Raw genomic sequence first — 25,490 nt, forward strand, 5'->3', positions numbered from 1 at the left:
ATGTGTTCAGTTTTTTCCCTTTTTCTCATTTTCTGAATATTTTAAAAATGTTTCAGAAAATAATTTTACAAGTTCATTTTTTGCTAAAATAATCGTGTTTTCAAAAAATGTTTGCACTTTTGAAATAATGTTAGTCATTCCAAAAATAACTGCATCTTTTGCAAGAAAAAATGATCGTGTTTTCCAAGAAAACATTAGGAATTTCAAAAGCTGTTGATAGTTACACAAAATTCCCATGCTTTTCAAAAAAATACTAACAAAATGTCCACTATAAATAAATTCCAAAATTCTCTATGTTTACAATAAAATATTCACAATGTGGAAAGGAGTTTGCGTTCACAAAATATATTAGGCTTTCCAAGAAATACTCGCAAATGTTCAAAATAAATTTACACTCTTCTAAAATATATTTCTCCATGTTCTTCTGAAAAACTGAATGAAAACAGAAAAAAAATACATTATGGGACTGGGTTCCCTGTTTTTGTCCTTTCTTTTTTTTTTTTTGCTTCATAAAAAATCTTTGGTACTTCGAAAGCAAATTGAATTTCAAAAAACGTTCCCAAATTCCAAATTTAAAAAATGTTCATGACTTCAAATTTTCTTCAGGAATTAAAAAATGTTTGCCAATACATAAATGTCCGAGAAGTCAAAAGATTTCCATGGTTTCAATTTTTTCATGATTTCAACAAATGTTTGCGAACAAAAATAATGTTCATGACTTCGAGAAATGTTAGAGAATTAAAAGAGTATTCATGATTTAAAAGGTTTTTTGATAACTTCAAAAAATAAGATCATGATTTGAAATAATATTGTGAATTTTTCATATTTTACGATTTGCAAATTAAAATTGTTCATAATTTTGAAAATTATTCGTGATTTCTCAAAAATTGTTCGTGAGTTTAAAAAGCTTTTGTGAATATAAAAACTGTTCATGAATTCAAAACAAATCATGGATTCAATACTTGTTCTTGGAATCAAAAGATGTTCGTGAATTCAATTTTTTTGCATGTTTCAAAAAATATTAAAGAAATCAATCAATGTTTGCAAATTAAAAAAATTGTGAAGATGAAAAAATATTCTTGAGTTTTAAAATAAAATATAAACAAGAAAAGGGAAAACAAAAATGATGAAGAAAAATAAAATGAAAAAAAGGAGAAAACAAAAAAAACGGAATAAAAAGAAAACTGGTCTGGGTAGGGAAGACGAGCCTTACTAAATATTGAATAAATACATTATGAAAATATATCTAATGATGGATATATTAATATTGATTTGATATTGTTCATCTTCAAGCTTTTCTATATATTCATGGTCAAACTTAGAAAACATTGACTTTTTGACCCAATTTATATGACAACAATTGGGGAATGAAGGGAATATATAACAAGATGCCCACACGCTAACACATGAGTTCATGCAAAAGATAAAGCTTACATAATTTGACACAAAGTACATAGCCTAAGGTAATAAGAGTCCTATGTGTATTTGGTAGTGTGCATGAGGGCAAAAGTTCCCTAGTAAACTACTTTTGGATGCTTGATAGTCTGCCAGGGGCCTCTTTAGTATGCACGAGCTCAACCCAAATACGCTCATAGCATGCATGAAGAGAGAACACCCCATCAACCGTTCGCTGGTCAGCATGCACGAGCGAAGCGAGCGACGTCATGTTTCAAAAAATCGTTCAGAAATTCAAATTTTTATTTAAAATTTTAAATTTGGCTTGAATTTTCAAAAAAATGTGCTGGTTTTCAATTTTTTTTAATTTTAAAAATTGTTTAGGAATTTTAAAACATGTTTTTAATTAGATTTAAGAAAATTAGAGTTTAAAAAACTATATTTTCAAATTTCCTAAGTATGTTTCAATTTTTGAAAAAAGCTCAGAAAAATAAAAAAATCTTCAGATTCTCAAATGTTGTTTAAATATTCATAAAAGTGTCCAGATTTAAGAATATATATATGATGTTCGAAATTCCAAAATCTTATTTGAATTTTCAGGAAATGTTCAAAAAAAATATTCACATATTCAAAAAATGTTCACGGTTTTCAAATTTTGTTCTCAGACAAAAAATTATTTACAATTTAAAATTGTTGAGCATGTCTAAACAAATGAAGGCTACAAAACAATGTCTCAGATCAACAAGTCTCAACACATACATCGCTACCAAACAATAATAGATGCATGTATTCAGCATGTATCAAAGGAAAACAATCATGCTAGGTTGAGATGAGAATGGTATCAAACACACTCGTACATGCTGCCATAAAAAGCTCCATGTGCTTCGACGCTGAGGCAAAGACCAGAGCCAATGTGAACATGACTGCATAAGTGGAAAAGAAACATATATCATGAAAACCAAATCATTTTGGCATAACCAAAGAGCCCAACACAGGCTCGCCGTCTCCATTAGGACATTGGATCAAAACCTCTTTTGTATGCCTCACAATCGATAACCAAACCGTTTACAGTTGGATAATTAGAAGCCACCTCCACCAACAAGCATGCATCATGCGCAAACTTACACCAAGGCCTCTTCGATTGAAATAATTTTCATACAAGTTTTGGAGAATTAGAATCCTTCCAATTTTCATACATAGTCGTTTGGTTTATATGATCAAATCATACATGCAATTTTTTTTTCTTACAGATTTGTTTTCACTACATTTCGTAGGGAATTTAGACCCACTCAAACTCTCTTTAAAATAGTACTTTGCTTTCCCATGGTGTATGTAATATTCAAATTAGCTTGATATTTCAATCCTCGGTTTGCCCTGCAAAATAGTTGTTTGATCGATTTTCACAATGCAAAACACACAACGTCTGTTTTTTTAGGGCATCTTCAACGCTTCCCCGCAAACCCGACACCGCATCCGCCGGCGGACCGGGGAGGACCAGACCACGAACTCTAATGGGTGAGCCTTCCAGTCAAAGCTATTCGCATACATTTTAAATCATGTTTTCGACTAACTGGACGAATTACATGCAAACCAAATGGTTTTCATACAAATCAGATGAAAATATTTACATTTTGAACATATTTTAACTAAAATATATCAGAGTAGGCTAAAACTAGTCTAAGGCCGGTCGTAGCGGATCTCCATTCCCACGACATGTCTTTCCTATGTCTAGTAGCCCGCTCCTCGGACTGCTGTGGGCCACTGAGGGATATGCTTCAGCGGGAGGGGAAGAGTGGCCTCCCTTTGTCTGTTGGGTGCGTAGTCGCGATCACTCGCGGCGGATTTGTTGGGAGACGGCGTTGGCCAATGTGGTCGGGCGAGGACAACATGGCGATGGTGGTGGCGCCTGCTCCGGCTCATCAGGCAACCCAGCCGGCTGCAATGGCAGCGATCTCCTACTTTTACTCGGACAAGAGGCTTTCCCAGAGGATTGTGGAGCCTGAGAAGGCGATGGTGGGTGTGGTGTAAGGAGGAGCTGGAGGGCGGAGGTGTGATGTGGTTCTTGCCCGACGCCTGGCCATACTTAACTAGCAGGCGGATGCGAGGCGTCAATCAGAGAGGAGTTTAAAGTCGGCTCGCAGAGGGAAAAATGTGTAGTGCTCGAGGCGCCGGAGTAGGTTCCTCAGCACACGACCTGGTTTAATGGAGGTAAGTCGACAGATGGATGCACTTTCAATGAGGAGAGAGGGCGTATGCAGCGGGCGGCACTCTCGGTGGGTGAGCCGCTTCAATGTCAGCGCCAGTGAGAGGTCATGTCTGCTCTAGGCCGATGTCAATGCGGAGCGGCCGCTTTGGCGGGAAAGAGCGCGGGCAAGGGAGATGGCTTTGGTTGGGCCAGGTTTGTCGGAAGCGGGCGTCACAGCGGTCCATACTCCCGCAAAGTCCCCTCCCACCGGTGCAAATTTCCTCCCGCGTCTGCCCGCGGACAGGGGGGACCAGTCCACGGACATGAATGCGGGAGGATGCCATCCAACCATAGCCGCATACATTTTAGACTCTTTTTCAACAAACCAGATGGAATTCATGCAAACAAGGTGGATTTCATATAAACATGACAGATTTCATACAAACCGGACGAAAATGGTTACATTTTGGACATGTTTTCAACTAAAAAGCTAAAGCTATGTGCGCGTACGGTCGTGCAGAGCTCTACTCGCATGGCACGGATACACTACACTAGTCTACGACCGGCCGCGGCGGATCCCTTTGTCTTTCCCATGTCCGGCAGCCCGCTAACCGGACTGCCAGGAGATCCAGAGGCATATTCTTCCCCCGTATATTTCCTATGTCTGGCTGCGCCACTTATCGGAGCGGCAAAGAGGGTGATTCAGCCGGAGGGGAAGGGTGCTTCCGTTGAGCTCAGGCGGGTACCCAGGATGGTCTGAGATAAAGGAGAACCGACCATGTCACCAGCGGTGGCCTTCATGGGATACAAGCGGCCGCCTCCCGTGTGCTACTTCTCCTCGATGATGGTGGCTGGCGTGGACGTGTTGGCCGGCACCTCGTCGACATCCGTGCAGCTGACTTCTTTCTCTGTGTGCATGGTGCAGCTACGCGCGCGTCGATGATGGATGGTTGATACGTCTCCAACGTATCTATAATTTTTATTGTTCCATGATGTTATATTATCAATCTTAGATGTTTTTATAATCATTTTATATCATTTTTTGGTACTAACCTATTGACATAGTGTCAGCTGCCAGTTGCTATTTTTTTCATGTTTTCTACATCGCAGAAAATCAATACCAAACGGAGTCCAAATGCCACGAAACTTTATGGAGATTTTTTATGGACCAGACGACACGTAATGGGCCCTGGCTGCGCCTCGAGGGTGCTCCGAGGAGAGCACAACCCACCAGGGCGCGCGAGGAGCCCAGGCGCGCCCTGGTGGGTTGTGCCCACCTCGGTGCCCCCCCGAACCGCCTCTTTGCTCTATAAATACCCCAATATTCCCAAAACCCTGGGGGAGTCAAGAAATATTCATCCAGCCGCCGCAGAGTCCAGAACCACCAGATCCAATCTAGACACCATCTCGGATGGGGTTCACCACCTGCATTGGTGCCTCTCCGATGATGCGTGAGTAGTTCTTTGTAGACCTTCGGGTCCGTAGTTAGTAGTTAGATGACTTCCTCTCTCTCTCTCTCTGAATTATCAATACAATGGTCTCTTGAAGATCCATATTATGTAACTCTTTTGCGGTGTGTTTATTGGGATCGATAAACTTTAAGTTTATGATCAGATCTATCTTTTTATATCCATGAAAGTATTTGAGTTTCTTTGAACTCTTTTTATGCATGATCTCTTATAGCCTCGTATTTCTTCTCCGATATTTGGGTTTTGTTTGGCCAACTTGATCTATTTATCTTGCAATAGTAAGAGGTGCTTTGTAGTGTGTTCGATCTTACGGCGCTTGATCCCAGTGACAGAAAGAGAACCGACACGTATGTATCATTGCTACTAAGGATAAAACAATGGGGTCTATCTCTACATAGATAGATATTGTCTACACCATGTCATCGTTCTTATTGCATTACTCTGTTTCTCCATGAACTTAATACACTAGATGCATGCTGGATAGCGGGCAATGTGTGGAGTAATAGTAGTAGATGCAGGCAAGAGTCGGTCTACTAATCTTGAACGTGATGCCTATGTAATGATCATTGCCTGGATATTGTCATGATTATTTGAATTTCTATCAATTTCCCAACAGTAAATTATTCACCCACCATTTGCTATATTTCTCGAGAGAAGTCACTAGTAAAACCTATGGCCCCCGGGCCTCTTTCACATATATTTGCCTTTGCGATCTATTTTATTTGCCTTTTATTTTTAGATATATTAAACTAAAAATACAAAAATACTTTGCTGCAATTTATTCTTATTTATTTTATTTAGTGTTCGATCTATCAATATTTATAACTTTCTCCCGTCAACGCATCAATTTCTGGCACCGTTATCCGAAAGGGATTGACAACCCCTTTAACACGTCGGTTGCGAGTATTTGTTATTTGTGTGCAGTGGCTGTTTACGTTGTGTTTCTTGGTTCTCCTACTGGTTCAATAACTTTGATTTCATATCTGAGGGAAATACCTACCGCCGTTGTGATGCATCAACCCTTCCCCTTTGGAGAAATACCGACGTAGCTTCAAGCGACAACAATGGTGCAGTCGCAGGCACTGGATGCGGCGATGCCCGAGCCGTTGTGCTCCCCGCCGTGCTAGGATGGAGCAACTCACCAGTCCTTCGCGAGTTGGCTTCGATCGGCGAGTTGCCGAACCACGCGTCGGCTTGGGGCGACAACTGGCTCCGTCGGGCTAGGTAAGGGAAGGTCGAGCAGCGAGCTGCCTCGCCGGATACGGCGGGCTCGATGGGCCACCCAACCGACTTTTATGCTGGAGAACTGCACTTCCGGCACGTCGGGTGCCATCGGAAGAGTGGAGAAAATGGACAAATGGTGAAGGAGGAGATGGGGGAGCGATGAGGGGGGGGGGGCGATTCTTGCACGACGTATAGCCTCGTTTAAATAGAGGGCGAACGGGCGGAGCTCGGTCGGCGTTGCGTTTAATGTCGGCCCGCTCATGAAACGAACGTGTGGCATGAGTATATTTCTCGGCTTTCATGCGGGTTTAATGGAGACGTTTGAATGCGGCGAGGAGGCGTGCAGCGAGCGACGTCCTCGGCCGGCGCACCGCTTCAATGGCGGAGGCAGTGGAATGTCGCGTCCGCTTTGAGCCATTTTCCATGTGAAGCGGTGCGCTCGATAGCAGCATGAATGCGGGTAGCTGGCACCAGGCAGAAAGCACGTGCGGGAGGGAGGAGTGGTTTTTGGTGGGCCAGGGAGATCAGAAGTGGACTTGGGATCGGTCCGGACTCCAGCATACCCTCCCCCCCCCCTCCCTCGCTGTTTGTCTCCGGTTTACGGGAGAAAACGTGTCCGACTGCATCGCGGATCCATATAGAACCACCTTAGATGGCTCCCACGGTCCGGACGATTGCGGGATGTGTGAGGGTCGGTGGCGTTGGAGATGCTCTTACCATCCACGACTTGCGAGGTTGTCCTTGTGTTCGAAACAACCCCTCTAGTAGAAGATAGAAAATGAGTGAGCATCTTGACTGATTTTTATTTCCCACAATCTCTTATAATCAATATGGGCATCCACAAGATATTGTAATTTTTAATACTGTATTATCAATATACGTCATATAGGGCGTACTCCAGCGAGAAGAAAACGTGGGAGCATCCGCGGGAATCCCACGAATTAAACCTTGAAATCCACGCGATCCAAGCATACCACACCAGACGTGGATATCCAAGCGATCCTTCGCCGGAAAGCTGTTCAATCAAGACGAATCTTGTGGCACTGCACCCATCACCGGCCGGCCGGCTGGAGTGGCGCCGCGGACAGTTGACACGTCGCCTCGTGAGCGGTGAGCGAGTGCGTCAGAGGGCACGTCAGTCAAGTGTGGTACATTTTCAGTCTGACCATCCCACTTCTGGCGCCTCGTGTGTCTTCACACTGAAGCCGTTCACGTGCACGCTCGTCCTTCCGGCGCCGAACTGGAGCGGCACCGGCATAAATACCACCCGGCCGCCCCGCTCCCGTGTCCACCGCAAACACAACCCAACCCAACACACACACGCCTAGCTCTAGCTTGAGAGAGAGGGAGAGGATGGCGGGAGCGGTGAACGGCGTGGAGGCAGCGCAAGCTCAGGGCGGCGGCGCGGCGGCGGGGGAGGCGGCGATCAGGCACCGGACGGTGGAGGCGAACGGCATCGCGATGCACGTGGCGGAGTCCGGGCCGGAGGACGGGCGGGCGGTGCTGTTCCTGCACGGCTTCCCGGAGCTGTGGTACTCGTGGCGGCACCAGATGGCGCACCTCGCCGCGCGGGGCTACCGGTGCGTGGCGCCCGACCTGCGCGGCTACGGCGGCACGGAGGCGCCGGCCGACGTCGCGTCCTACACCGCCTTCCACGTCGTCGGCGACGCCGTCGCGCTGCTCGACGCCCTCGGCATCGGCAAGGTACGCGCCAGGGCCAATCAAAGCCACGTCAAGTAGTAGTAATTAGTTTAGTCATGCATCGCATCCCGCCCAACGCTGCTGCTCCATCAGTGTCGGGGACGCGTCCCGTTCCGTTGGGTGCGGGTGCGGGTGCGGGTCGCGGTCCGTCTCACTCTCACGGATGGAGCAGCGTTCCGTTCCGTTCCATCACGGCTCCAGAATGTGACAGTCACCCCTTCAAAAAAAAAAGAATGTGACAGTCACGGGCGCCAGCGAACGAGAAAAAAATGCCACCATGGACTCCTTTGCTCTGTTTCTTAAAGAACTCTGCTTGCAACAAGGACGCACACCAATAAATTGGCATCTCCCCATGTGAAAGTGTGACACCATACCACCATGCATGTACCGCCTGCACTGTGCTCTGTACGGCCCCTCCCGGCGAAAGATTACTTTATTCGGTCTCGCCGAGACGCTATTAGCGCTTGTTTGGTTCATAAGTCCTTATAAGTTCTTTTTCATAAGTCTCAAATGCCTAATTTAAGTCTCTATAAGTTCCTCCTATTTGATTTGGTTTAGATTAAATCCCTAAACCAATAAGTGTCTGGAAACAAACACCCTCTTAGTAGTCTGATTGTTTGTCAGGACAATTAGTTTGTTGTTTTGTCGTGTCCATCAGCGAACAAACCAACTGAATTGTTTCTCCAAAACAAGTTTGTCAGGTCCCCTTTTTTCTTCTTTCCGCCGCTAGGAATGTGACGTTCACGAGCGCGATCAACTTGAAAGCAAATCTTCTTTCTTCTTTTCACTGGTAGAGTATTTTCCTTCTCACTTTCGTTGACAGTGCAGAGGCGGCGGCCGCTGCATAGGTTGTTTATCTAGTGGCGGATCTGCCACGTGATGGAAAATGATGTCTTGTTTCTTTTTGTTTGCCCTGTGACAAGTGGCCAGACGATGTTGCGATTTGCGTGAGGATAAGAGTCTTGCTACACACACGATGAAATTAGACTATGCACAGACGATGGATTAAATCTGACCGGACAAACGTTGATTGAGAAGAGCGTCGGCCGCTCGATTTACGTGCCGTACATAGATCGGCCACTTGTGTCGTGCATGCAGCAATTTCGTGATTTTTTGTCCAAAAGAACCATCTGCCGAGTCAAATTAACAAAAAAGACTATCTCTGAATTTTTTTGATAAAAAAGACCAGCTAGGCCATGGCGGCAGGCGACACCACGAGGAGAGGCGGCGGGACCTGCCGCCACAACACCAGGCGGCAGCCCTGAAATTACTGAAATCCGGCGAGGCCTGCTGCTGGAACGGAACAGCCTGTGGTTGATGGGCCTCGCCGCTACACACCGTGGCGGCAGGTCTGCAGCAGCAGCAGCCAGCTCTCTCGTTTTATTCTTTGTTCTTCATGTGTTGTTAGCTAGTGTGAAATAGGCACGTTTGACTGAGATTTGAATCAATTTAAAGGTCGATTTTGAAGATGATGTAGTTGAAGAAAAAATAGATCAAGGTAAGATGTATCCATTTTTGTGTTTTTCCCTCACATGCACCATGGTTTCGTACTGTATGATTAGTCGTAACTTTATATTCTCTGCTGTATTAGGCATGTGATAATAAGTTTGGGGAGTGTTTTGTAGCATTTGGAAAGTACAAGCCACCATGCATGTAAGCGAAACACATAAAAATGGATAGGTTTCATCTGGATCTATCTTTTCTTCAACTGCAACATCTTCAAAATCGGTCTTCAAATTGATTTAAATTTCAGTCAAACTCGCATATTTTCACACTTGCTAAACCAAGTAAAACAGAGAGCCTTTGTCGAAAAAAAAAGAGTAAAACAGAGAGTGGAATGACACAACATTGTGTGACGGCAGGGCCCACCAGCCCATCCAATTCCGTTGCAGCAGCTGGTCTCGCCGGTTTTTCTCAAAAAAAAAAAAACTGGTCTCGCTGGTAATTCCAGGGCTGCCGCCTGCTATAGTGGCGGCAGGTCCCGCTGCCTCACCCAGTGGCGGCACATGGCACGTGTCGGCGCGCCTGCCGCCACGGCATAGCTGGTCTCTTTTGTCAAAAAAATTTAAAGATAGTTTTTTTTGTCAATTTGACTCGACAGATGGTCCTTTTGAACAAAAAATCCAATTTCGTGAGGATAAGAGTCTTGCTACACACACGAGTTTGAGTAACACGATAAACTACTAGTGACACCGACATGTCGTGTGGGCCCTGCTAAAAGAGGGAATGAATGCATAACATAACACGACACGAGTTTGAGTAAATGGCGTACGTATATCATACACTAGTAGTTTATAGGTTGGCAGCCCACGTTCGTTCGATCAATTTAGAAAAAATGTATAGACAAGTAGGGCTGTCAGAGGCATCTTCCACAGTGGTGCAATGGCATGTGCTGTACACATCGTATAGTACTCACTAGCAGTATAGTAGCACAGTGTAGTGGAGTATTATACACTGTCTGTGTCCCTGCCATGCACGTGGATTTTTTCGGTCTCGCCATGCATTATTATTACTCCGGCCCGGCCGGCAAAAAAGAGTGAACAAAACTGTACTACGTAGGGATCGATCTGCTCTGCCCATCATCACTGGTTAATGGGTAACAGTGGGAGCTTGAGAATAATCCGTTTTCCAAGAGTATTTTGGTACGACGATGGATGATGGGTATGTCTGTCAGCACTGTCCACGGAGCCTGCCCATGGAGCAGATCAAATCGAACGGAGTATATTTACTGACCATGATCTGATTGATTCTGATGAATGAATGGTTTGAAGGTGTTCGTGGTGGGGCACGACTGGGGCGCCATCATCGCCTGGTACCTCTGCCTCTTCCGCCCGGACCGGGTGACGGCGCTCGTCAACACCAGCGTCGCCTTCATGCGCCACGTCTTCATCCGCGCCGGCGCCGCCGCCGTCAAGACCACCGACTACTTCAACCAAGCCTACGGCCCGACCTACTACATCTGCCGCTTCCAGGTCTCCTGTTCATCTCCTCACCTGCTGATACGTGCTCTGTCTACTCTACTCTGCACCATGCATGCAGTAGGTTCCGATCGACTGAGAATTAACCAACGGCGACGTGGTGCAGGAGCCGGGGGTGGCGGAGAAGGAGTTCGCGCCGGCGCACGCGAGGCACCTGATGACGCGGATCCTGAGCGACCGCTTCAGCGAGCGCGCGGCGGGCAAGGAGCCCAAGGACGGCGGCGACGACGACGCCGAGGCGCTCCCGCCGTGGCTCACGGAGGCGGACATCGACTACTTCGCCGCGGCGTTCGAGAAGACGGGCTTCACGGGCGCCATCAACTACTACCGCAACATGGACCGGAACTGGGAGCTGGCGGCGCCGTGGGCGGACGCCAAGGTGGCGGTGCCGACCAAGTTCATCGTGGGGGACGGCGACCTGACGTACCACTACGCCGGGATACAGGACTACCTGCACAAGGGCGGGCTCAAGGCGGACGTGCCGCTGCTGGAGGAGCTGGTCGTCGTCCCCGGCGCCGGCCACTTCATCCAGCAGGAGCGGGCGCAGGAGGTCAGCGACCACATCCAGGATTTCATCGCCAAGTTCTGAAGAAATGCTGAAAAAGAAAACACATCCGTGCATCACGTTTCAGTAGACCAGTGGATCGTTGGTCCTGTGTTGTCGGTTTGATCATCGGTCGTTTCGTACTTTCATTGCTTGTTCGTTGGCCTGTCGATTCATCTCATCAGTTACCGTGGATAATAATTGCTCTGCTCGATCGACGGAGCTGTGTCTGTGCATGCCCATGGCCATGCGTATGCATGGTCACGTCAGAATTCCTTTTCTCTTTCTAATAAAAGGGCAAACGCCGTATATTAAGCTCGGCAGTGCAAATAAAAACACCTTACAGAAGTTGAAAGAAGTACATATTTTTTAGGGTGCCGGAGTCTCCTTCCTCATGTTTCTGAGCCTCTGTCTTGGGGAAGTGAACTTGTTGAAACTAAGAAACTTGTAGAAGCAGCGACCAAAAAGTCGTTGATGTACACCATCTGCATTAGCGGATCGCTGTCCTAGAGAAAACCTGTATAGTACCCCATATCCGGCGGCCAGACGGATTCGAGGAATACAACTCTCACATGCACCCCGATGAAGCTGAATGTGGCCAGCCATCGTTGGTCGAAACCGGAGCCGGTAAACCAAGACGCAAAAATGCTTAAACTACAGGCCCTTCCTGTAATTCTCTCTACCGCCCCCCTCTGATTTTAACCCCCCATAATCCAATGACAACTTGCCAAGTCAAAATTGCTCCCAAAATCCCAGTAAGCTTTGGTGGGTGTAGCGTTACTCACCAAGATGCATAGCCACGCCATCCACTCTGTAGGACAACGCTAACGAACCAAACTTGTAGAAGAAAACCGCTCTCAGAGAACCATATCTGAGGACGCACCATCCTCCACACGCTTCTCAAGCAAGTTGTTAGTCGGATGTGCAGGAGTGAAATCCTAGCCGCTGCAATAGCTTCCCTACACACTGCCACCTCGGCCCCCACCCTCTTCCTTGTTTGGCGGCCTTGTCAACGATAAGAGGAGTAGGGATTTGTCCATCTTTTTTAGGTTTTTGTTTCCGTGACGACACCGACGAGGTGCCGGCGGCAATTACGTGTTGGAATAAGATTTCTTTGGTCTCTCTCTACCTTGTCGAAGTCCTCACCGGCACCGACAAATGAATTGCGAGAGTTTGTGTCCCTCAATCTGTTAATTTGCTTTCAGATATTGGCAGTTTTATGTGTCTTTTAATGAGAGCTATTGACTGACTATTGGTTTTGACATCTTCTCCCGTGTTGTTCTATGGGGTCCGATGTCTCGAAGCCTCTAAAATTAGTGATGATGGATTACAAGCCTGTACTGCATGGGGTGATGTTGTCCATTATTTTAACTTTATTAGTTTTCTTTGTAAAACTATAAATTATTGGCCACCGATTTCGAGTGTTTTACTTCGTCACTGACAGGTGCTCAGGTTGTTTGTTTCTACAAAACTATGAACCCCAACAGCCAACGAACGTTTCCTGGGGGAGGATGCCATTTGTGAACTGTTTTGATGATAGTTTGTGTTGGCCGAGCATGACAATTTTAGTTAGCGAGTACGGCAACTCCACTGCAATCCTGTATTTCACCATCAGATTGCTCGTGCTTGCAGAAAATTGTCATATTTGCCACCCTTGCAACAACTAAAATTGTCAAACTGAATGTTGACGGGGCTGTAGCAAAATCATCAAATACAGGTGCGGTTGGAGTTGTATGCCGGAGTGAGACTGGTCTTTTCATCGGAGCATCCGTGGAAGTTTTTCATGGAATAATGGAACCAACAACATTGGAGGCATACATGCAGGGAGGCCCTCGCACTAGCTGAGGACTTGGTCGTTCATACAATGCGAATTGCATTAGACTGTCTAAGAGTCATAAACGACCTTAAGAACCCGGGCTATCTGGGTAAGTATTGCATGATCTTAGAGGAGATCAATGAGAAAAAGCAGAAGTTTCAGAGTTATGAGCTCGTCCACAAACAACGCGCAAGCAATGATGAGGCACATGGTTAGCTAGAATGGCCACTATCCTAGATATTGGCCGACATGTATGGCTCATCGATCCTCCGGATCATCTTTGTATCCCCTAAACTTGAGCACATGAAATAAAGCGCGTTGTTCTTCTAAAAACACTAAAATTGCTATTAAAACATGTCATTGCCATTATTATTATTTTTTTAAAGCTACTCCCTCTGTCCGGGTTTATTAGGCCTCTCAGCATCACAAGCATGTCTTTTTTTATAAGGCCTTGCTTTGGAAAGGTGCATGCATGCAACCATTTCATTGGTTGTATTGAAAGCCATTGTTGTTGGTGCCATGACTGGAAAATTAATACACTTCATACATATTTTTTTATTGGCTGCATGCATGTGGGAGAGTGCATTGGGAGTGAAATGAAAGAATTAATGTGAGCAATTTACTACGTGTCTTGGTCTAAGAGAAGTTGTTTTTAGGCCTGATAAACCCGGACGGAGAGAGTATACCGTGAAGACCCGTCGACACGTCTGAGTCAAAAGGCAGCAACGCCCAAGTCCCATTTCCCCACTCGGCACAATCTCACCCGAGCTCAGCTCAGCATCCCAAAGCGGCACTGCACGACACAACCGTCGATTCGAAGCGACAGAGTCCAGCCGGTTCGTCCGACCATGGCGGCGGCGGCGGCGGCGCCGGAGATCAGGCACCGGCAGGTGGAGGCGAACGGCATCACGATGCACGTCGCGGAGGCCGGCCCGGCCTCCGCCGCGGCGCCCGCGGTGCTCTTCGTGCACGGCTTCCCGGAGCTCTGGTACTCGTGGCGCCACCAGATGGGGCACCTGGCGGCCCGGGGCTACCGCTGCGTCGCCCCCGACCTCCGCGGCTACGGGGGAACCTCCGCGCCGCCCGACCCCGCCTCCTACACCGCCTTCCACGTCGTCGGGGACCTCGTCGCGCTCCTCGACGCCCTCCGTCTCCGCCAGGTAACCGACCCCCCCGCCAGATCCCCGAGCCGCTAGATCGGCCTGCGGCGGCTGATTGACTGACTGACTGGCGTGCCGGCGGTGAAGGTGTTCGTGGTGGGGCACGACTGGGGCGCCATCGTGTCGTGGAACCTCTGCCTGCTGCGGCCGGACCGGGTGCGCGCGCTCGTCAACCTCAGCGTCGCCTTCATGCCCCGCCACCCCTCCGCAAAGCCCCTCGACTACTTCCGCCGCGCCTACGGGGACGACTACTACGTCTGCAAATTCCAGGTGCGGGATTGCTTCCTGTCCAATGTTCGGCCGCTGTCTTATGAGCAATCCGGGGACAAGAGCTAGGAAACCTGCTGCAAATGCCTAAATCGGGGCATGGTGATTTGAGATTTCTATAGTTGCTATGTAGTATGGTTCTTTTTGTTAGGATGATCTCCACCGTGTGGGCCCACCGGGCCCTTAGATCCGCGCCCTGATCGGAGGCGCTCAACCCACTATGGGTGACGGGCCCCTGTCACCTGCACTATAAAAAGAGGTGGGGGCCGGCGGCTCGCATCACGAGGTTCGTCGCAGCGCTGTACACCCCACCTAATCCCCTATCGATCTAGGGTTAGTGCAGTGCTGATGGGAAGCACCGCCACCACCACTCTCTGCCATCACGCCGGCACTGGCGCCATAGCCGGCAACCGGAGCTCCTCGAGCCACAAGGAAAGGTAATACCTATCACTGTTGCCGGAATCCTAGCCGAACCGATCCACAAAGTCTATCACTTTTGTTATCCATTTCAGGTGTGGGAGGGCATTGGCTCACCGTAATTTCACAAATTCAGATAAGAAATGGCTGATTGGGCATATGGTTGCTTGTTCAAAGAGGAGAAAACAGACGATATTGAAGTCTAGCTTAGTACTGGCCGTTGTGTTAATTTTTCATGTCAATTGATCTTCCAGGGGTCTAGTTTAGTTTGTGCCTACAAAATTGTCCTTCCTTACCTGCTATATATAGCAGTTTCCTGCCTTGAGATGGCTTCTCTGTTTTTGCGCAAATTGCAGTTTATCACTTGCAATTAAGGAGTTACTAACATAAATGTATTGGCATGGAGCACCCAACATATTGTATATACAATGACAACAGGTGAGGAATTTATTGATAATTCGAACCTCAATGTAGACTAGTTGCATTTCTGCGCCGTCATTTTAACTTGCCTCTTTTCAAGTCCACACTTTACAATCCAAGTTTCAGGCAACAGATTTCTAGGACCTGCCTTTATATAAGTTATTGCATTGGTTGACAGGAACCTGGATATGAGGCACAATTCGCTAGTCTTGACTTGAAGAGGTTCTTCAAAATGGCGATAACTGTTCAAACCACAGGTTCTTCTGCTATGTCCCTCCAAAAAATGCAGTCAAGCAACAAGCAAATAACACTGCCTTCTTGGCTCTCCGAGGAGGATGTCAGTTACCTAGCAAGTGTATATGCAAAAACTGGCTTTGCTGGTGGCCTTAATTACTACCGCTGTCTAGACCTGTAAGTCTTCTCGTTTTAGCAAGAAATCAGATGATCACCTGCACAATTCATACACATTACATTATCCTACACAGTACTGTGCATAGTGAACTTCTAAACCATCTATTTCTAGATGGATTGTGTTTCCGCAAGTCAATGATAGTCTACTAGATAGATGCAGCATATAACATCAGATTGTAATGTACTGATAAAATGAAACTAATGGCAAAAACTTTTTGTGTGTTCCAAGATCTGGAATAGGATTACATGACTAAGAGCATATACCAATTCGTTTATGTTTGCCTTTTAAGTAGATACCATGTTCGAGTGCCAGTATATCTTTATGATTATTATCATTCTCCTCATCATTTACTCCTGTACCAAGCATAAGCACTCAAAACCTCCATGGAATGCAATTGGCGATATACCATAATAATGATCTCACTTTTAGTCAAGGCCAGGAACAATCTGCCATGATTCATAAACCCTCCCCAGAATGATGTGCTGTGTAGACTATGTATACTACTAGTAGATTACAAATTCTAGATATATCGGTGGCACTGGCCATGCTCACAAGTCACGGTCATACATTTGCAATACATAGAGGATTGCATCATCTATCCACAATGCACCTTACATGCACCAGGAAATTGTGACCTCTGAAGATGCATATGCACAGGAACTGGGAGCTGATGGCGCCATGGACCGGAGCGAAAGTGCAAGTGCCGACCAAGTTCATCGTCGGGGACGGTGACCTGGCATACCATCACCCAGGAGTCAAAGGCTACATACACAAGGGTGGGCTCAAGAGAGACGTGCCCATGCTCGACGAGGTGGTGGTGATCAAAGATGCCGGACACTTCATCCAGCAGGAGAGAGCACAGGAGATCAGCGAACACATCTATGAATACATCAAGAAGTTCAGCACAGACCCCACACATAAATTATCAAAATTGTGAGGTCACTCGTTGATGTACAAAATTAATAAAAATACCTGTATTTGAGTATGCGGCCGTGAGATAGTTGTACAACTTCAAAGCCTGTTGGTTCATGCACTGAAATGAGGTACTTGTATGCACTGGCGGAGCTTAGTGCAAGCAAAACTGGGCTGTGGCCCGCCCAGTTTTGCTGCAAACCAATGGGCCTTTAGGCAGAAATGGGCCGTGGAGGTAAAAAACGTTGGGCTTTCTTCAAGCTGGCCCGCCCAGTCATTTTGATGTAGCTCTGCTACTACTTGTATGCAACTTGTACAACTTCAAAGCCTGTTCGTTCAAGCACTGAAAATCTCACGTGGATAACATGAGCCGTGGTTGTACGCCTGTAGATATGTTCTTTGATTAAGAGTAAAGAATTCACAACTTTCTTCACCAGTGGTACAGTTTCATCGTAGCTGGGGGAAAACGACGATTTATTCAACATAAACTGATGTGTTTTTCAGCCACATGTTGCAGAAAAGAGGGATATTACAGCTTTATCTGACAGAAACACAAGATACATGTACCAACAAATTTGTGGAAGTAATAGTGTGCTAGGGCATCAGACCATAAATATTTCCAGCTTACAAGAATAGTACACATAATAGGAGACTCCACAATTGTGCGCAGAATTGCACTTGCGGACAATCGTGAGGACTGGGCTCTTGTTTCACTTGCGGACAACACAAGTCGACAGGCAGATCAAATCCAACGATACATTCTGCGGAAAGTGCAGATTGTTCATTGTTATTCTCTGATGAACAGATTATAGCAATATACAGAGTCCATGCAGTGCCAAGTACTCCCTCCGTTCCTAAATAGTAGTATAAGTCTTTTCAGAGATTTCAAATGGACTACAATATACGGAAGTATATAGGCATATTTTAGAGTGTAGATTCATTCATTTTGCTCCGTATGTAGTCCCTTGTTGGAATCTGTAAAAAGACTTATATTTGGGAACGGAGGGAGTAATAAAGGAGAAAGCTCCAAGTAGGTATTCATACCAGACCACAGTTTCTTGCTTGCTACATCAGGGAGAAAATGTCCAACTGCGCCTCTGAACATCAAACTCGGCCTCGATGAGACCAGTTATACCAGCTTTGATCTTCTGCCCTATTCGGACAGGGCCTACACCCTCAGGAGTTCCTGCATGCAGAGGACCCCCATCAATAACCCACAACACATATCCTCCGATGCACTAAAACAGTTGTATAGAAAGGATATGTCATTACCGGTTAATATCACATCACCCTCCATCAACGTCATGATCGAACTGATATAACTGATTAGAAAAGGAACCTTGAATATCATATCACTTGTAGGCCCTTTCTGCCTAAGTTCATCGTCCACCTGAATATGGTTGCCCAATTCTCATTAAGAGGATGTCTAAGTTTCAATTACTTTATCTCGCAATAAGTATATTCATTGTGTATTTGTATAATTACCTTTAGCCAGAGTTCTAGATCATCAGGATTAGGGACAGCTGATTTTGGGACCTATTAAATGCACAAATCATCATTGACAAAAAATACAAAAGTGAGAGCATATATTGTCATAATAATGGAATCCCTATGTCGTCTGAAGTCACAACAACAAGATTCTAGCCCTTTTCGTGTTATTTACTTATTCCCTAGTAATCCTGATTTATTTATGTCTTCTGAATGATCAGAAACAAGATCAGTACATCTTCCATAGGCTTTCACTTAGTGTTCAAAATCGGTTTGGAGTGATCACAGGAAAAGTGGCAGAAAGTAGGCTAGTGCAACTTCTTTTGTTTCTTACAAACTGCGTGACTTAAGCTAGTATGAAGAAAAATGAACTATAATTTCCACAGTTGATCTCAAACCGTTTTTGAGCTCCCTTAGTTTCATTCTAACTTTAATAAGATGTTTATTTGTGTTTCTCATACACAAATATTTACAAATGGGACGAAAAAGTAACAGCTCACAAGCTGACTAGTACACCAGTCTTTGGAGGAAGAGAAACATTGGCTTACCACTGCACTAATTGGAGTAAAGGTATCCTGTGCTTTAGCCAAAGTCCAAGGAAGACCTGCAGACTAAGAGTTCATTGATTAAGCAATGCCAAAACATTTGACATAGAAAATATCTTACACTAACAGACAATGGGTTATATTGTTTGTCCTTCTTTCTTTCGTTACTCTTTATGCGATGAAGGGGACTGTGGGTTAATTACAAGGTCATGTTGGTCAATTATTTACTACAGTTTAGCAAAAAAATATACCCAAACCATTATGTCAGATTTGCTAGGTGGAAGAAGATAGAAAGATGTAACAGAAACAACTAGCGCCAACATAAAATATGGTTTGTGCTCTATGAATTGGTACACAAGATGCAACTTCTGAGACTACAATGCCAAGTTTTTTTGCTGGTTTTACTTGCACAAAGCTGAGCTGATCAGTCAAAAGAAGAAATTCCTAAGACAACAGCGTGCAACTTTATTTTTTTGCTGAATTTCTTTCGTAAGTTCGAGTTTGAATGCTCTTTCTATCTTTTGAGTTTCAACTGCCACCAGGAAATAGCAGATGGCACGAACCAACAATAAACAGCAGCTAGAATAACACCAAAGGAAACTACAAGTGTTAGTGCACACCTTAGCTACAGACTGAAGGTCCCTTGCTGTCATGTCCAAAGCAAGAGCATAACCTGAAAAATGGATATGGAAGCAATTATGTCAAATTTATCATATCACTAGTGAAAAACCTAAATTTATCGCCTCAAACATTTCATGCTCTCTACATTGACAAGAAACACATGGATAGAGTGACCCCAACCTGCTCATTTTTCAGATGGAAAGAGGAGAAACTCACTCAGGACTACACCAAACAAGACTATCCATGAGTATTTGAGTATTTGTATTTCAGAAAGAGAATACATCCAGGACATGAAAATGCGATTAGATCAGGAAATTAATGTGCTAATAAGTTATTGTCATCTGCCTGACCATGGCAATCGGCAAAATAGGCATTGCATAAGCATGTTGACCAAGCAAAACAGATTTCCTATTCCAAACTCCACATTTGCATTTCCAACCGAGCTTATCGAATACGAAGAATTAGTACGGAGTAATTATCTGGAATTCCTAAGTCATTGCCTCACTCTGCTTACTTAATTTACCAAACTGATGCTATTGTCGAACTGAAGCTCCAACATACATTTGCAGCATGGAGAATATCCTAACTAATTTTCAATCAAACAAAATGATATCAATTGCCACCAAATTCTGCAATTACAGCATCAGGGTGAATTCTGTCGACCAACAAGGGAATGCAGAACGGACATCTGATCAGTATCAGAGTGAATTGTCCCTGACCTACTGCCCTGTCTGATAATTTCCTCAGATCAATTGTCGAGTGAAACACGGTTGTTAAGAATGGCAGGTAATCGCGTAGGGGGAGGCAGAGGCGGGGCACCCGGTAACTGCAGCCCCTGGTTACCTCCGACGAAGTCCATGGCGGAGGCCTCGGGCACGTCGCGCGCGCGCCGTGAGATGACGACGGCGAGCTCGACCTCGTGGTGCAGCGACTCGAGCGGCTCGGGCACCTCGACGGCGGTGGTGGCCACGCCCGCGTGGAGGAACGACGAGGTCGGCTTGAGGAACAGCACCGGCTCCTGCAACGAGAGCCGCGACGCGCACGCCGCATCAGAGACCGCGCGGGAAGAAGAAGAAGAAGAAGAGGAGGAGGGGGGTCGGTCAGGAAGGGGGGCGTGGACCTTGGGGACGGGGTTGCCGAGCTCCTTGGCGTGGGCGACGTAGTTCCGCCCGACCCCGACGATCTTCGTGCTCGCCGCGAGGAGCCTCTGCGCCGCCGCCGCCATGGCCGGAAGAGCTGCGACTTGGGAGCTGGGGATGGGGCACGACCTCGACTGGAGGTGGTAGACGACCCGAAGCAAAGGACTGCTCAGCGGAAGGCTCCGTGACAAACGAGACGAATGGGTCCAGATTAGACAGAGGAGGCCCATACGAGGGGAGCTCCTGGGCCTCGGCCCTTCTACATACATCTCAAAACGACGAAACCACTAATTAAGGGCCGTGACAAACGAGACGAAGGGTCCAGATGTCAGGTTAAGCGGTGAGGTGGTGCCGATGGGAGCAAGGAAAAGGTTGGTAAGCCAAGATGGGACAATCAATGTTCATGGACATCCTAGTGTGCCTATACAGCCGGATACCGTGGCAGGGAAAGTATTGCAGATCGAGGCTGCTCCTTCAACACATGTTGCTGCTACTTGTACACCGGGTAAGAACCCAATTGTCAAGAGAAGGCGCCAGGGGGAAGGAGAAGACGAAGATGTAGAGGACCCAATGAATGAGGCGGCATCCCAGATGGATGGCCGCCAAGCCCAATGAAAACCTTGTGCTGGAACTGCCGCGGGATTGGCGACCCTGCGACAGTCCGTGAGCTCCGGGAGCTCATTCAGGAGTGTGCACCGTCGGTGGTTTGCATTGTGGAAACGCAATTGTTAAAACAGCGTGTGGAAGGTTTGACGTCTATGTTGGGCTTTGAGGGTGGTTTTGCGGTAGCCAGCAGTGGAAGAAGCGGAGGGTTGGCTGTGTTTTGGAGACATGGTTTGAATTTCAGAGTTAAGAACTTCTCCCGGTACCACATTGATGCATGGGTGGCTGAACCGGGGAAGGAGGACTAGAGATTGACTTGCTACTATGGTGAGGCAAATCGATCACTTAGGCAGAACACTTGGAACACCATGACCCGGCTTCGAGGTGAATCCACTCTTCCATGGTTGTGTATTGGGGACTTTAATGAGATTCTTAGAAGAGAAGAGCAGATTGGTCCCAATGAGTGGGATGAAGCCCAAATGGCAGGTTTTCGAGAGGCTGTTGATGTGTGTGGCCTAGCTGACATCGGCTACATAGGTCTTGATTGGATGTTTGAAAAGAAAGTAAGAGGAGGGTAGTACTGTCGTGTTCGGCTGGATAGGGCGCTGGCCTCAACGGAGTGGAGCTCCATGTTCCCGTTTGCCACTCTACGTCACTTACAAGCAGCAAAATCGGATCATTGCCCGATCGTCTTATGTAATGAGTTAGATGCTGTAAACAATCGTATTGCAATAAACAAGCCTTTTCGTTATGAGAAGATGTGGGAGACACATGATGATTTTTTCCCTATGGTTGACCGGTTTTGGGCAGCTGAGCAGGGCGAGATGCTACATGACCTGAAGACCAAAATGGAGCGTTTGGCAGGCTCACTGTCGAGTTGGGGCTCTAAAACCTTTGGGCATGTGAGGGCTGAGCTACGACAGCTGAAAAGGCGGCTGACTGATTTGAGATCGGACAGTGCTAGATCTGGGCCATCCTATGAGGAGATCAAAGTTCAGGATAGAATCATGGAGCTCAATTTTCGTGAAGAAATAATGTGGATGCAACGGTCAAGAATTCAGTGGCTAGCGGAGGGGGATAGCAACACTAAATTTTTTCACCTAAAAGCTTCTATGCGGAAGAGAAGGAACCACATCTCTCAGCTTCGGCGGGAGAATAGTACTGTATGCAGCGATGAGGAGGAGATTCGTGGTATGGCCAGAGAGTATTATAAAAACTTATATACATCTGAAGGTACTATAGGAATGGAGGAAGTGTTGTCCCACATACCTAGAAAGGTTGATGATGGTATGAATGACATGCTATGTGCTCCATTCAAAGATTCAGAAGTCAAGGAGGCCCTCTTTCAAATGTTTCCGACTAAGGCTCCGGGCTCGGATGGCTTTCCAGCACATTTCTTTCAAAAGAATTGGGGCGTTTGTGGGGAAGAAGTTACCAAGGTAGTTGTCGTGGAATTATCACGACAGATGTCCTTAGTGTCAGGACTTAGTCGCGAGGCCAACGCATCTATGTGGTAGCTTGAAAGGGGTTGAGCGGGACGAGAGACACGATGTTTTACCCAGGTTCGGCCCCTCACGGTGGAGGTAAAAGGCTACATCCTGCTTCATTGATATTGATGATGATGATCATGGTTACAAGAGTGCTCGATCTCGAGAGCTATTGTCTAAACCTAACTTGTCCAACTTGTGGAACTTGTCAATCTTCTCCCCCTTTGGAGAGCCCTGCCCCTCCTTATATATGTTGGATTAGGACTAGTCTATCTCCAATACAAACCGGATACAAGTCCAGGTCTTAAATCCTTGTAAGATAATATTCCTCCTGCCTTCCTCTTAAACCGGCCCACCATTAGACGTGAACCGGCCTTCTGGGTCTTGGGCCTTGTCATCTGTCTGTCCCGCACGCCGGATTACCAGTGAGTCATAATGACCAGGTGGGTTGCTTGTAAACCGCCAGGTCAGGGCGGGTCGCCGGTGACTCGCCAAGTGTCAGCGGGGTCTTCAGATAAACCGCCAAGTCCTGGCCGGGTTAACTTCCGGCCGGTTTACACCGCGGGGTATATCCCCGACATTAGCCCCCAAGTTTAGCTTGGATTTATTCATGGTAAACTTATGCTGCAAAATAAACACAAGAACAAATTTGACAGGTTATGCTCCAGGTTAAGAATTTTTGTAAACCGGTACCTGATCATCCTTAAGTCCTTGTTATTTCCTCCTTCTGGGAAATCCAGGTCAACAGACCAGCTTCATAATCAATTTGCCGATATTGGCTTGTCACCGAGAAATATTGTGAAGAATAACTCCTTTGACTCAGCTCCGCCGGTTTAAGAAATATGGGTCTGAAAATACTTATCTGATATTCAGCTGGTTTGAAGATGTAAAACTTGCCGGTTTAATATTACCAAAATGGTCGGTTTATAAATATTGATGGCACCGGGTCATAATTGTTGTCAACACCGGGTTATGTAATTGATCTTCTTGATTTGCTCAAAACTGATAAAATGAAGATATTCCTCCTTTATATGCATAATACCCGTAGCCCCCAAGTCTTAAGAGGAGAACATAGTGATAACTTAAGACTTGCTCCAATAAGTGTTTCAACCTTGAAGAAATCCGGTTTGTTCATCTCAAAACTGAATACTCCATATATGTAGCCCCCAAGTGCCGAATTGTCATGCTTGCAGCAACCTGGGACTTGTAATTACTTGATGCTCATAAAAACTTCAACCAGTGTAGCCCCCAAGAGCCGGGTCATTATGCAATAATGAGCAGGGACTTTGTAAGTATAATCTTGTAAACTTTGAACAGCAACGTGTGGCCCTCAAGGGCCGGCTTAGTAAGATAATACTGAACCGGGACTTGATATATATACTTTAATGAAAATAACATATTATAATGTAGCTTCCATCATAGGGCTTGAACCCATGTCCACAAGGTTAATAGCTTTGTGCTTTACCAACTGAGCAATGGATTCTTCAATATTATGGACGAAAACTTGTGTACCTTGAATTGTTGACAGGAGCAATTGGTAGCCCCCAAGGGCCGGCTCATTATAATATGATGAGTCGGGTCTTCAATAAAACTAGTAAAAATGACTTTGCATTAGCCCCCAAGTGTCATGGTGCATGCTTGCTGCGACATGAGACTTGCATGTAATCTCAATTTGAATAATGTAGCCCCCAAGTGCCGGGTTGTAAGCCTGCAACGACTCGGGACTATTCCTTCCATTGTAGAATAAATCATATCCTTTGATAAAATAATAGCCATTAAAGCGACTTTGAAAACTTGATAATACCGGTTATTAATAACCATAAAAATCCAGCCATGTTGGCTATTCAAGATAATATAATCCGGTGAAAACCTTTATTCATTCAATATCATAATGAAAATTCAGCCAAGTTTGGCTATTTGAATAATATAACCCAATGATTTATAAGCGCATAATTCCAATGGCGCAATACAAATATATATATACTGGCGACTTATAGTCCAAAGCTAGGCCGGTTTAACAAACCTGTTCCTGCATACAACAAGTTTAAAGTGTCCTGGCGGTTTACCGCCGGACGGGTCATAATGCCCGACATATAACCCGGGTTTATAACCAAGGCTACACTTAAGAATAATCAAATATGAAATATATCATACCTGTGACATTGAATCACATTGTTGGTTTTACCAACTTTTTGTAGGAAAGGTGATAACCCCAATCTTGAGTACTGATAACTCCTTCCATATTGTGCCGGTTTATGATAAAACCATACCGGGTTGTGATAAACACCGTGTTACTCCATAAGAGGATGTTAACAACAAGGATCAAACCGGGCAAATAGTCTCCGGATTGAGGTGAACTGTGTTACGTCAATCGATTGGTTAAAAAACTTTGTCGGTTTAAAAAACGCAATAAAAAGCAAAAACCCCCCTTCAAAGAAAAGTGTAAATCAAGTGCAATGACAAAACGTTGCAAAAAAAGGTTTATTTGAGCTGATCAGATGGTGTTACCATGGTCGAACACGACCAAGCTCCCGTTAGGTGTAACTATGGTTCTAGTCAGCTAGGTCCCCAAATGAAACCGTGGCATTTATGCCGATCAAGTGGCATGGTCATGGTTCGGGTTCGACCAAGCCCCCAAGTGATTCCGTGGCCTTAGGCCGACCAAGAGGCATGACTGGTTCAGACGTGACCAAGTCCCCAAGTGATC

At 45.9% G+C, this 25,490-nt stretch overlaps 2 protein-coding genes across 3 annotated transcripts; one reads left to right on the plus strand and one right to left on the minus strand.

The window, feature by feature from the left end:
* The first annotated feature begins 7,537 nt into the window (after window positions 1–7,537).
* On the plus strand, window positions 7,538–17,044 carry LOC119283936. Its single transcript, XM_037563278.1, has 8 exons — window positions 7,538–7,977; window positions 10,746–10,946; window positions 11,059–11,534; window positions 13,321–13,421; window positions 14,036–14,472; window positions 14,560–14,742; window positions 15,755–15,987; window positions 16,646–17,044. Exons 1-8 carry the CDS (start codon window positions 7,627–7,629, stop codon window positions 16,923–16,925), a joined length of 2,262 nt encoding a protein of 753 aa, XP_037419175.1. The 5' UTR covers window positions 7,538–7,626; the 3' UTR covers window positions 16,926–17,044.
* A 309-nt stretch (window positions 17,045–17,353) lies between these two features.
* Window positions 17,354–20,883, minus strand: LOC119287604 (probable acylpyruvase FAHD2, mitochondrial). 2 transcript variants are annotated; one of them, XM_037567180.1, is made up of 8 exons: window positions 20,675–20,883; window positions 20,398–20,572; window positions 19,554–19,606; window positions 18,937–18,999; window positions 18,386–18,436; window positions 18,173–18,290; window positions 17,945–18,086; window positions 17,354–17,661 (listed from the first exon to the last, which is right to left on the minus strand). In XM_037567180.1, exons 1-7 carry the CDS (start codon window positions 20,777–20,779, stop codon window positions 17,971–17,973), a joined length of 681 nt encoding a protein of 226 aa, XP_037423077.1. In that variant the 5' UTR covers window positions 20,780–20,883; the 3' UTR covers window positions 17,354–17,661; window positions 17,945–17,970. The 2 variants fall into 2 exon arrangements, with proteins under 2 accessions (XP_037423077.1, XP_037423076.1); XM_037567179.1 differs by having other exon boundaries at window positions 17,354–17,754; window positions 20,675–20,882.
* Window positions 20,884–25,490: the final 4,607 nt, after the last annotated feature.

This window comes from Triticum dicoccoides, chromosome 4A, assembly GCF_002162155.2.
Source record: "Triticum dicoccoides isolate Atlit2015 ecotype Zavitan chromosome 4A, WEW_v2.0, whole genome shotgun sequence".
Lineage (NCBI taxonomy): Eukaryota > Viridiplantae > Streptophyta > Magnoliopsida > Poales > Poaceae > Triticum > Triticum dicoccoides.

What these genes read in the sequence shown, in the direction of transcription:
- LOC119283936 (XM_037563278.1), top strand. Translation starts at nt 7,627, where the DNA reads ATGGCGGGAGCGGTGAACGGCGTGGAGGCAGCGCAAGCTCAGGGCGGC. An exon ending in ACGCCCTCGGCATCGGCAAG is followed by an intron (nt 7,978 to 10,745) that starts GTACGCGCCAGG and finishes AATGGTTTGAAG; the next exon opens with GTGTTCGTGGTGGGGCACGA. An exon ending in ATCCAGGATTTCATCGCCAA is followed by an intron (nt 11,535 to 13,320) that starts GTTCTGAAGAAA and finishes GCATACATGCAG; the next exon opens with GGAGGCCCTCGCACTAGCTG.
- LOC119287604 (XM_037567180.1), bottom strand. Translation starts at nt 20,779, where the DNA reads ATGGCGGCGGCGGCGCAGAGGCTCCTCGCGGCGAGCACGAAGATCGTC. An exon ending in ATCTAGAACTCTGGCTAAAG is followed by an intron (nt 18,291 to 18,385) that starts GTAATTATACAA and finishes AACCATATTCAG; the next exon opens with GTGGACGATGAACTTAGGCA. An exon ending in GGGTGATGTGATATTAACCG is followed by an intron (nt 18,087 to 18,172) that starts GTAATGACATAT and finishes CTCTGCATGCAG; the next exon opens with GAACTCCTGAGGGTGTAGGC.